The 12,817-nt window shown below is 37.9% G+C and overlaps 1 protein-coding gene across 2 annotated transcripts in view; it reads left to right on the forward strand.

The window, feature by feature from the left end:
- CTDP1 (CTD phosphatase subunit 1) overlaps positions 1-12,817 on the forward strand; it is a 103,897-nt gene that overhangs the window by 47,476 nt on the left and 43,604 nt on the right. For both annotated transcript variants that reach the window (XM_050308567.1, XM_050308562.1), the window contains exon 11: positions 4,170-4,335. In XM_050308567.1, coding sequence (XP_050164524.1) covers positions 4,170-4,335 — 166 coding nt within the window. The remainder of the gene's footprint in view (positions 1-4,169; positions 4,336-12,817) is intronic.

The following is a 12,817-nucleotide window of genomic DNA, read 5'->3' on the forward strand; positions in this document are numbered from 1 at the left end:
GAGAGTAGTATACTTCAGGTGTCCTCTTAGTTGAGTTTTATAGAGCTCCAGAGAGGTTTTGGGGCTGCAGTGAGGCTGTGTCTCTTTGCTACTCCCGTTGTTTCACTTCAGCATTTTTTTTGACTGTAAATACTCAGAGTTGAGATGTTTTAGTCTAAGAAGGTGAATTTAATTATTCAGTGCTGCAACTTCACCCCATAACTAAGCAGCTCTAAGAAAAGAGATGAGCATAAGATATATGCTGAAAAAAACTATTTTCATGATCATTTCCTGTTGATTTGGTCCTCATGGTGAAGTTGGTGACCCATGAATACAGATATCTTAATTGGGGCATATATATGTTCCTCAGAGCAGTTCCACCATCCTCAGTTAAGATGCTGAGGAGAGTCTTGGTAAAGTCTAGGAGGAAAAGAGAGCCGTGACCAAATACTGCTTTCAAGTTATTAACACTCACAACCACTCTGGTTGTGGGTATAGTCAAAGCCTCCAATAATCTTCGATAGTTTCTCAAATCTTCATCTGATTCTGAATTTCAGATAGTGGGAAACAGAATTGCACCGCTGTGAGAGGAAACCCCCAGGGACATGGTAGCTGCATGTGGCAAAACAATGATGCTTGGTTTGTTTATTGTAAGAAAAGACCTCCTTGGGCTTAGAAGATAACCTCCTACTTGCAAGGCTGATTACTGAAAAGGGTTTCAAGTTATCCAAGTACCATTTCATAACAACTTTTTCAATTTTCCCTTTATTTCAATATTTTTAGTTTCTGTGATTCAACTTGAAACTTAATTTAAAATTGGGTATAATCAGTTTAAATATCTGCATGCGATTTCCAGTGAAACTGTTACCAGTGAATTACAGATGATTCAGTTAATGTAGTGACAGGCACAGGTCTTACCATTGTGCTCAGCTCTGTGAGATGGGAGCGCCTGCTTTTTGTCATGGCTGTTGCAGCCTGAGCAGAAGGGTGGCAAAGAGTTTGCAGCTGTACTAGAGCAGCACCAGCAGCTCTTCTCTGACAAGAGGAAGGATTCCTCTTTAAAAATAAACGTGCATGTCAGAGCCTTGACATGCCTTGTGTATCTCAGCAATTTGCATTTTCATACAGAAACAGTGTTCTACAAACATTGCAGTAAACACTTAAGTTGTAACAGGTCATGAGATGTGTAATGTAGTGTTGTTCAAAGCAATACGAATGCTAATGGCATCTTGGACTAGAATAAAGAAAAAATTATGGTGCAAGTTAAGTTTTAGTGAATGTTAATAATACACTAACAGATGAGGCAAGGCTTAAAATATGGATGAAATTTACATGTGAGAAGTTATAAGTGGCACCCTGGTTTTAAATAATGCTAACATGCTGCAAATGTTTGGTTTGAAGATGTGTCAAGCAGATGTTGGTGGCTGAAGCCATAATTGAAGGCCTCTATAAACTAATTTTGCTTATAAATTTTTTAATCAATTTTTTAATCAATTTTTCGAATTTATGTGCTCATTTTTACTATTTTTCTTCATTTAATTTTACAAATCATGTTATGACAGCAAAGTCAAATGAAGTGCCAAATTGAATACATGGCTTGAATTTAAATATTTTTAACATTTCCATGATGATAATGCTATTTTAGCTTTCCCTCCATGTTGTATCAGAAAAAGTGCTTTTTACTTCCACAAGTGTTGAACCCACCCAGCATGTGTATTTCCTTGTGTGTGTAAGACTGGCAAGCACCAACCAACCTCTGCAGGGTTGAATATTGTATTATCTTTTAAAAAGTACTCATGAATCTCATCTGATTAGAAATAAATGTAAATTCCTGCATTTGTATGTCTTTAATTTTTATTCAACTTCACAGGCAGTGGAAAACGTAAAGCCTGGAAGATGTCTTTGAGGAAATAAAAATGTCTTACAAACCTTAAAAAAGTCTTTGTTTCATATTGCTTTTGTAAAACTTTCATGAGAAGGCTCAGTGTTTCTTACCTAGTAGCAGTTGGAAAGCGCTGGGAGAAATATCTGACAGAAGCGTCTAGAACCTATTAATGCAGTTATTTTACTGTTAGTATTTGTGTGCAATAATGTAGTCAAGGATGATATCACATTTTATTCTGCAAGAGGAGGAGTTCTTGTCATCAGTATGATTATGTTCTTAAAAAATATGCTAGATTTATTTCTAGTCTAAGAAAGTCTGCTTGGCTGCCCTGCTGCATATAACTTCTCTGTAATTCTTGGCATGGTCAAGCTTCTCGTGTTTTTAATAGAGTTGTGTAAGGTACCTATAGCTTTTGTTTTGTCATTCTCTATTTCACTAAGAATGTAAATAATATCACCACCTCTCTTGGCTAGGGTACCTATAAAAGGCGTGGAAGTCATACTTTAAAATATCCTTTTGGAAAATATAGTGGAATGCTTTATTGTTTTCCTCTTTTAACTATGAAAATTACTGTCTGAGGACAATTTAATAGCAAAAGAATGGTCTTTTAAAATAGAAAGCATGTGGGGGGGCCAGTGAGGGGGGAACAGAAAACTTAGCTGTGGTGAGAAACTGTAATAAAAAACAGTTTGATTAGTTCATTTCCACAGCACCCAAACTGTTTTTCCCCTGTAGAGAATCAAGAGACTGCGAAGGGGCACATGGCTGCTGTGCTGCTGAGTATTGCTGTGCTGATGGGGATGCAGGTCAGGGTAGCACAGCAGTGGTTTGGCTCTTCCCCCTGCCAGCTGAAATTTCCTGCACCTATCCATGGGATCTGAGAGAAGAGAGATGTGTGTTTGGGAACTGTGAGCCCTCAAAATGAGCAAAATTGACAGCTTTGGGTGACTTTCAGATTTCATACATTCTGGAACTGAAATACTAATGTAGAAAAATGTTGATGTTTAGATAACCTTCCTAAGAAGCCGTTAAATTCACGGGAGTAGAAACAATTTTGTAGAACCTTACCTATGACTGGATTTGCATAGCTTAAGAGTGGCTTTTTGGAGGGGGACACTCCTGATCTAAAGCTGTTTCTTGAAAATCCCAGCTTGATGAGAAGTAGCCATCCTATGCAGAAACTCTTGTCAGCAGAGACTGAGCTTTACTCTTCCTCAGTCACCATCACCCTCAGAAACAGCATGGTCTCTCACCTGCTAGTTGCAACAGGAAACAGCTTGTGATTTCAAATGCAGTCACTTCTATACCTGCCTGTGGTAGTGTTTCCCCACACACACAACCTTATGGCCAACATAAATAGTTTATGACCCATGAACTTTATGACCTTTGAGTTCTGGGTGGTGCTGGGCTGCTGTAACATGTTTCAGGAAGTTAGTGTGATGGTCCAATTTTTGTAGTTAAGCTGTGTTCTGTAGTAGTTTTAGCTTCTGCAACTCTTCAGTATTTAAGTAATACTCACAGAAAAAATGTACACAAGGAAGGTAAAGAAGTTATTCTACATGCAGTCTAACTTCTTATTACTATGGTAAAGCAATTTCCATTAAGTTCTGATTATTTTATTCATTTTAATGAACATTTTGACATTTCTTTTTTTATCTGCATATTTGGATTAAATACAGTAACTAACAAGGTAATAAAACACAGATTAAAAGAAAATGCTACCATATTTGAATACACTAGCCAAAAAGAAATACTGTCTGTTTTGCATCTTATCCAAACTTAGAATCTTGGAAATGTCTAAAGTAAAGATTGATGCTGCAGAGCTGTGCTTTCTACTTGCAGAACTCTTCTCTGTAAGGTTGAGAAATAGAAGGTATACTTTGAGACTCAAAAATAAAAGAATAACATAAATCAGGAAAAATGCGTTAGAATGTAGGAATTGCTTCCTGGATAACAAATGTATCAAATGATGGAGAAACTCCACTGGTGCACAAACATTAAAGTATTTTAAGGGCAATGCATCTGCAGTTACTGAAGCTTTGGTATCAAGAAAGGTTTGATGGTTACTTATAAGAACAGTGAGAAGGCAGGAGAATGAGTACCTTGTCAAAGGTAGAATAAGAAGCTTTCAGACTGAAAAAAGTATTCAATGGGAGACTTAATCTTTCTTGTGTTGATGAACACAGAACTTTATTAAGCAAAGTCGTAGAGACATGGCAGTCGTAAATGGTTTCTAGGATTTTATTTCTAAACAAGCTGTAAATCAAGTAAATCTTTCTTACCTGGGACGCCTGCAATTTTTCAGAGTTGTTCAGCCGCACCAGCAGCAGATGTTTGAAGAAGAAGAATTACCAGCAAGTGAAAATGAAGAGCAACCTGGTCCATCTAAGCGGAAACGCCAGCCAAGTATGTCTGAGACAATGCCCTTGTACACCCTATGTAAAGAGGATTTAGAGAGTATGGATAAAGAGGTGAGCGTAACTTATTCTGACAGGTTTCTAACATAATGATTGTTAGTTATTCATAACAGTTTTAACTTCTGTTAAATTATTCATGTACATGAACTGACCTTACATGCCACTAGAGTAACTTTAAATAAAAGCCACAGCAGACAAAAGTACAGCTCAGGCTAAAATGCATTTACGTTCTGCAAGTCAGAACAGAATACTCTGTTCTGTGTGTAAGTAGGCCTTTAAAGTAGAACTTCATTTAAGTATAGCTTTTTCACACAAAAAATGCTATCATATTTGTTCTGTGGATAGCTTTGCCATGTGTCACTTTAGAGTTGTTTTGGTATGGCTTTTTAAAGTAGATCTCAAAATAATCTGGACAAAAGTCAGTGGTGGGATGGGAGAAGAGAGGTCTGCAGATGTAAAAGCACAGGCTGTGGAGAAGGTCGGAGAGACAAACGGGAGCATGGGGCCTCATTAGCTGTAGACATGTAATTGCAGTGCTGTTGAGTCGTAGCTATTATGGTTTTGCAGGTGAAGGGGGATTTCTGTTAGTAAACTGTACATCTTTCGTACAAAAGCACATTATTTGAAATTCATTGTGAACCTCTAGCACCTTCTTATTTTTCACTTACTTGTTCTGTGTTCTTTTTTTCAAATGAGCCACCATCTTAAATAACATGAGGTGATACATAGAGGAAAAAGTTCCTATCATTGTGCACTATGTTTTCATGAATTTGTTATCCTGTGTATGACTTTACTATAAAATCTAGTGATCCTGGAGCTTGAGTTTATCTTTGAGCTTAGATGGTTCACTGGGGTGGGAACAGGAGCGTATAACTTCCTGTGTTCTTGCTAGTAAGTTCATTCCAAGGTTCTAGCCATAACAGACCTTGAGTTATCTTCAGAAAATATAATAAAATTGTGAGAAGGAAACTGCGTATTTCACCAAGGAAAGATTTTATGTATACAACACAGTGTAATTTTGATACGGACCTTTGGAAGAACTTTGGGCTAGTATTCTAGAGAAAAGTCCAATAACTTTCAACTGCTATGATGATCTACTTTGAATTTCAGGTGAGTTCAAGCTTTAACTTTACCTGGTAACTCCTGGAGCTGACAACTTTTGATTTCTTTTGTTTTTTGTTCTGAAGTATTTTTCCCATTTTATCTCAAACTTTTACCAGAAATAGTATTTCTTGTCATTATACCAGTCCCTGAATCCATCTGTGCCTTCCATCTGTGTTATCAGTGGTAGTTAAAGGAAATTTTTATTGCAGGTTGCCTTCATGTTTTTATGTACTAACATTTTTTCTAATTGTGTGGATTTTGGAAAATATTAATGAATTGCTGATGCAATGTGTGCACTGAGCACTCACTTCCTCACAAAAGGAAGTGAGCATGTTTTCCAGACTCACTGCATATAAAGTATTTATTGTTCTGTTTTTAAAGATACTATTTAGGAACCTTGTAAAGAATCTGAATCTTCTGGCACTGTTCATTTTGTGATTGATTGCTCTCTGTGCTGCTACAGTTAAGACTAAAAAAAATTAAGGTTTATCTACTAATCCTACAAATATAAACATCTTACATTACAATGATTTGTTTTTAAATGAAGCTTTTACTTAAGCTGCATATTTGTGTTTGGAAACTAGACTATACGAACTTCAGAACAAATGAAGCCCAAATTCCAGTGCATTTTTTTAATCGTTGACTTAGCTTTAGTTCCAGAAGTATGATTTGAGCTTATAGTTACTGCCAGAAGTTTTCCCTGCCACAACTCTCTGTCCCATGGGCAGCTGAACCAGTGGAGGGGGGGAAGTGTATGTTTTAGGTTTGGTGCAGAAGCAGGGTGGGATTTTTCTGATGTTTTAGCTTCCCTACACTTTTAGATCAAGGATCCATTGTTAGCACTGAGACATGGAGGAAGGTTGCACACCTTCATAACATCAAGGAGGTTGAACTGGACATGATCCTGCCACAGCAGGTCACCTTCTCCTGGGAGCTGACTACAGAGACAGGCAAGGAAAACTAGCCTTGGGACTGCTAGCATCACCCTAGTAATAATAAAATAAGCTTGTTAAGCATTGCTGGTTGGGACTCAGTTCACTTTGGTCATACTGGAACCGAAAAATGTTTGCCCCCTCCTCATTCTTTATCAAAACATGTTAAAGGGCAAGAACCTTTCTGGAATCACATCACTAAGAGACATGAAATTTCTGCTTTCTGCCACAAAAATGCTTTTGCTTCATTTGTATCCATTCTAGTGGCTATGGCAGCCACAAGGTCTGCAGCTGAGCGCAGACTGCCTTGGTGGAGCAACAGTGATGTCTTGCTCCACAGCTTCAGGTGCCAGTGCTGAGCCAGTTTGGGTTAGGAGTATGCAGTCCAAGAGGAGTGACACCAGTGTGACTTTGCTGCAAAGTAAGCCAACCTGAGTCTCAGCTGCTGTGTTCTTGCCCCTACACTCTTGGTAGTCATGGGACCATACAGCAAGCTTAGGGAGCTGTTTGGGACAGAAAAGATCACTTTCCAGGTTAATCTTTGTAGTTTCCAGCGTCCAGAAATAACACATCATTGCTGCTGCATGAGTGTTAGTGCTAGGAGCAGGCAGAAGATGGGAAGAGCTGGGAGTGAGCAGTGAAGGCAGAACTGCATTTAAAGCTTTAAAATTGCATCCTCAGTATTTCTACTGAATTCCCTTGCAAATTCAGATAAGATCAAAAGGAGTCTTTTAGCTTTAGGCACTGGGATTTTTTTCAATGAAATTAAGTAGGGAATGCAAGCATTTATATATACTGTTTCTATGGGCATTACTAGCAATAAGTAACTCCTTTGCACCTAATCATCTAAAGGAAATCTTGCCTTTTCTTTGCAAAAATCTATAAAAGGTCACACAGTCCCAAGTAGTAAAGAATATGTGTGTAGTTTATATGTGGGAGAGTTTTGTTAGAAGAATCAAAAGGAAAACTGATAAAGGGAATTTAATTATGATATATTCCTAAATGAAATCCCTTTCCATCCTTAACCTATTTAAATGTTCATCACTTTTTCTAGTAAAAAAACAGTAGCTGTTTCATGATTCCATGAGGAAGAGTTACCATGGATAGGCGTCTCTGTTAAAACTTAATCTTACATGGATTTGTACCTTCTCTTATTATTTTAACTGTAGTTGTGTTATGGGATACCAAGTAAATCAAAGGAAATGAGTAACATCTCAGCTATTGGGTTGCAGTTTAAGGTCACTTAGCCTTTTGTATCTTTTTCAGTGCCAGAGATCTGGGAGAGCAGATCCAATGGTAGTTTCTCTTCCATCTGACACGAAGGACTGTTTAAACTTTAGAGAAATGCGAGCACAAGAGTATTCAATGTGATAGAATTCAATTCAAAGGGCAATTGCTAAATGAGAGTAAGCACACAAGGAATGTATCCCTACTTGGGAAATATACAGCCTACTAATGTTGCTTCCTCACAGTTAGGAGAATGCTTTTATCCTTTCTTTTCTGTGCTAGCTAGAACCAGGTGCTTTGCAACTGGTTGGTGCTGTTTGCAGAAAGGTAAAGGGAAGCAGAATTTAATTCTACCAGTTAAATTAGCTTGCTTATAGTGATTTTTTTAAAGGTCTGGATATTTTTTTTTATTTCTAAATAACTGGTTATCCTCTACTTAACCTGCAAAAGATTACTTTGTAATAAAAATGCTGTTTATATTTCACCAGCAAAAAATTTTTAAAGAAAGTGTTTCCAAACAGTTAAATGCAGTCAATAACTAACTAGAAAACTCTCTTGTCCATAACAGCTATACCAGGATGATTTTTGTTTTCTCAAAACCAATACTATCACTTACAGGGAAGGTGTCTACTTTTCCTTTCAGTGACTGTGTTGTACAATATCTATCTTGCAGAAGCCTGTCCTGTAGGGAAAAAGGATGGGGCTGTCTGCAACTCTTGTCCCCTATTACACCAGGAATCCACTTGCTCACCTTGCTCACCACAGAGATACAGGACCCTTTATGTGCTTTTGTTGTGATTGATCATGAAATAAGTAAACAAGGTCAAGAGTTTTCATTCCTCTCTTTCTTTTGGCTACAAATGATTCTCTTTTTCTTCTCCAGCAGTGGCTGTCAGTATAGTTCCCATATGTTATTTTTCAAGTGCTTTCTAATTCATATAAGTAATAGAAATGCATAGAAGGATTCCAAGATACTCTCTTTAAAAATGTCTGTGACAAAGGAAAAAGAAATTACCCTGAGCTGAGCTCAAGATCCTATCCTCAATTGTTCATATCTAGGCTGCTGCTGCATCCACAGTAGGGTGGAAGTTAACAGTAGAAATCAGACAGCTGTAGGTACTCATATCTGTCAGTGCTTTCAGGACCGGTTTTTAGATACCCCAGTATGGGCTTCACTGATGAGAAGGAAGCTCAAAAGGAACTTCCAGTAAGGCAATCAGATTGAGTTCAGTAAGGCAGAAAGATTTCTATGTACAGTTTGTGGTACCTTCTCATCCAAGATGGCCTGGGATTACTAATGTCCTGGAACAATTGTGCACACATAGTTTACTAGTTGAATGGCCAGTCTTCACAAGTGAAGATCCAGGGAAGGTCTTTACACCTTCCAGCCTGCGCATTGGATTTTTTTTTAGGTGAGACACAGTGTGCGTGGAACTGAGCCCACCCTTTAATCCTAAGGTTCATCTGCCGGGGCCAAGCGAGCTTGGACGGTGGCAGCGAGGTCCTCAGGACGTAGGTGGGTTGCCTTTAAGGGCTAACGAGCTCCATCTGGCCCGGGGAGTGTCCCTGACCAGGAATCGAACCCGGGTCTTGGCGGTGATAGCGCCGCGCCTTTACCACTAGACCACCAGGGGCTCCACTAGTTGAATGATCCTTATGGTTTTCTGTTCGTTACTGTGTTTTTGTCAGGGTATTTGAGAGTAACATCTGTATCTTCTAAAGTGTCATCATCTCTGCCATCTAAGGTAAAATATTTTGCTGATTTAAAGTCCTCTCAGTTTGGGACTTGGGAGAGGAGAAGAGAGGGAGTGAATCTGATACCAGTCAGACCTCCAGCTTTCCCATCTCTCACATCAGTTAGTGGAGCTGCAAAGATTCCTACCATCTGGTTGGGATATGTAGTCAGCAGCTGCAAAGTGACCACATTGCTAAGGTATGTTCTGTGCACCAGTGCGTTTTAAGTATAGGGATTTTTCTTGAGTGGGAATTGCCTGATGAACTACTTTTGCTTCAAAATGGTTCTCTTGATTTGAGACATATTTTCCACATTGTCTTCCTTTTAACTAAGTTGGAATTTACGTGCCATATATAAAGACTGAAATTGCAACATTCTGGTCTTGCACAAGGCCATTTTGTCACTCTACATTTTGCTTTTATCTAAGCAGATTTATCCCTTAAATTCTGGGGTTTTTTTCAAGTTAGTGACTGTACCATGCAGTGAATCAGGAGGCAGGGTTTTTCTCCTTCAATGTGGTGAAAACTATTATCTCAGTAAGTCGTTAGCCTCTTGGTTAGTTAAAAAGTACTAATTTAATGTGGAGGATGTGGTCTCTGGAGCAAAATAATAGCAGCCTGGGGCTCACTTGGATGCTAAATTGCACATTAACAGTTCTTTGAGTTTCTACAACTACATTTCTTGTACAAAATTTCATGTATGACACCTTAGCATATACTCTGTCACAAATCGTGCAGATACTAGATTTGATTAGCAATCCCTTCTTACAGATTATAGCCCTTTTTCGAGGCTAAAAGGATGTGGCTGTGTGCACACTTTCTGTTGTTAATGGTCACTATCCAGGTACCTTGGCCCTCAGAAGTGATGAGGTCTTGCTTTGCAATTATTACACAGCTTCCACTCGAACTGAACTTTTAAAAAAAATTTTGAGGTAACTATGGGTGAAAAAACACATGTGGAGAAGTAACAAAGGTAAACATGCTGCTTTTTATCAAGACAGTAAGGGACTGTATGAAAACAATTTGCCAAAGTATTTTGTGGCAGAAGCAGACCTGGGAAACACTCAGATGGGCTGGCCTCGGTCCGTTGTGAGCCTTGATGCTTCCTGTTTCCTTACCTACGGTCCTTTTGTCACCTTCCTTCACATGCTGACTCTTGTGTCCCCTCTCGCCACCATGCTCTGGACAGCTTTTTGCTTTCAGTATGGAGTGCTTATTTTGGAATGGCTTAACCCAGCCACTCACTTGCTTTCACTGGGAGATGAGTTTTCTGGAGACAAATACAGAGAGGCTGCAGTGTCAGGAATCAGGGTGCTGGATTGTCTTTGAAGCACTTGCTGTGGCGTGGTGGCTGACTGGCTGATGCACCAAGAAATGGAACATTGTTTTGTAATGAGCATAGCTTAAAACTGTTGTATAACAAGGAAAGTATTTTTACTGCTTCCCTGTTTCAGATTTTGGCATTGACTGTTCTCTAATATGGTTAAATAACACAGAAGTAATTGAACATTAGTGTATTATGTTAAAGCAATTATTTTGCCCATATCTCATCTGATTAGTAGGGAAATGGGTAGAGTTTTCCAATAGTACTTATGTTTGGCAGTGAGAATCAGCAGCATAGAATTAGACACCGAAACAGTAACATAGCAAGAGGAAAGATGAGCACTTAAGAGAAGCTGGGTATTCTGTTATTTGCTTCTGCCTTTCTTTGTTTTGCTTTGAAGAGTTCATTTTCTGTTGAGAAATGGAAACAATTCTTAAAAGCAGCAGCGTGTTTCTGTTTGTTTTTTAGTTACAGAAGATATAAACATGTTTTTTTAGAAAGCAGTGTTGGTCATATTTAGGTTAAATCATCCTAACCAGAAATATTGACACTTTGATTGCTCTTCAACTAATAGAAAGAACACCAAAAGACTTGCAGTGTAGATAGGGTTTGTGAGTTTCGAATGGATTATCAAAATGTGAAACATGTATTTTCCTGGGTTTTTTTAGTCCGATATTTCTCTGCAGATCATTAGTTTATGCACTAATTGCATAGAGCTGATTATCTTCTAATATTTTATTTTTTTTTAAGAGGACATTATGGTTCAAGTTTGCCCTAGCAGCTTTTTTAAGTGTTTGGAAAGAGGCTTTTTTATGTAATGCTGTGTTACAAGGAGACAACTGATTACCAAAATAGGAAAAGGATTTTTATCTAAGTTGATATTATCTCAAGTAGGCAATCAGTTTTGGATCTCTTCTATTTTTCTGCATGGGTTGCTTAGAAAATACTATTTAAGCACATTTTTTTGTATACTTGGATGTCTTATTTTTATTTTAGATTTATTTTTTGAATTTATATGCTGTGAGGAAATATGGGAAGCATTGTAACCTTTTGGCATTCAGGTGGCACACTATAAATATCTGTATTTTGTAGATAAAAGTGGAAATTACATATATATCTAAGGATTACCTTGATAGCAGTCATGACAAATTGTTAATTAAAATGTGTTATACTCTGGTGTTCTTCCAAAGGTGGTCACAAAGTTGTTTCATTGTAACTTGGGTTTTCAGAAAAGTAGCTTCTTTTTCCATGTTACTATCATTCTGCTAAGCACAGAGTAAAAATTGTTATGCAAATAAGATTAAATCTTAAGCTTTGTGTATGTTTCTGCAGATACGAACAATGTTTCTGGCTTTTAAACTTTGCCTGGTTTTATAGCAAATGTGTTATTCTAATGTTATTCCATATGAGATGGAATGTAATTCTAGAAGACTTCCACCTCTAGAATGTACATCTAAGGTGTTAAAAAACTGAAGGTTGGTTATCCTGTTGGGAAGAAGGCTTTTCCATACACTTTGTGAAGGTTTTTCAACCAACTTCAGTTGGTTGATACATGTATCTGCAGCCTCCTGTGCCTAGCCTTAGTAAAGAGAAACTGAAAGCCTTTTTCAAGGGCTTGTTTACTCACTGAAAATGAGGCAAAACCTCTTTAAATAGAGTTCAGTAACCTCATTTTAACATATACGTCTACCTCCATACGCTAAATGAAATGCAGCTAAGCTGTCAACACTAATTGGCCACAGTTAAAAACGAGTTGCTTGAGCCATGTTAAACAATTTGCAAGCTGATCCCTAACATAATTCTGAGCAGCTGCATACAGGGCCTGATTGAGCCTCATCACAAGTCTAACATGTTTTTACATTTAAATTGGAGCTTATATTCTCTGTGAGTGATGTTTAAAGGTGTCTGCTCAAGTCCTGGTCTAAGTCTGAACTGTTTCCTTAGAACTATTTTTTTGTTTCATCAAGATGCTCTGATAATTTTATGTCAACATACAAAGAATATGCAGTATAGCATAATGTATGTTAAGTGTTATCGAGAATCTTTACAAATATTGGCATAAAGCTAGTCTGCTAGAAGACTTAATTTGTGTTTGGAATTCTGGGGCTATAAAAATGCAAGTCCATGTTGGTGACATAAAGGCTGGGTTATTTCTAAATATAGCATTGAATGGCAGTTTGTACCATTACTCTGTACCATTGCAGTCAACTGTTCT

The sequence above is a fragment of the Myiozetetes cayanensis genome, unplaced genomic scaffold (assembly GCF_022539395.1).
Source record: "Myiozetetes cayanensis isolate MyiCay16 unplaced genomic scaffold, myiCay2020 scf1, whole genome shotgun sequence".
In the NCBI taxonomy this organism is placed as follows: domain Eukaryota; kingdom Metazoa; phylum Chordata; class Aves; order Passeriformes; family Tyrannidae; genus Myiozetetes; species Myiozetetes cayanensis.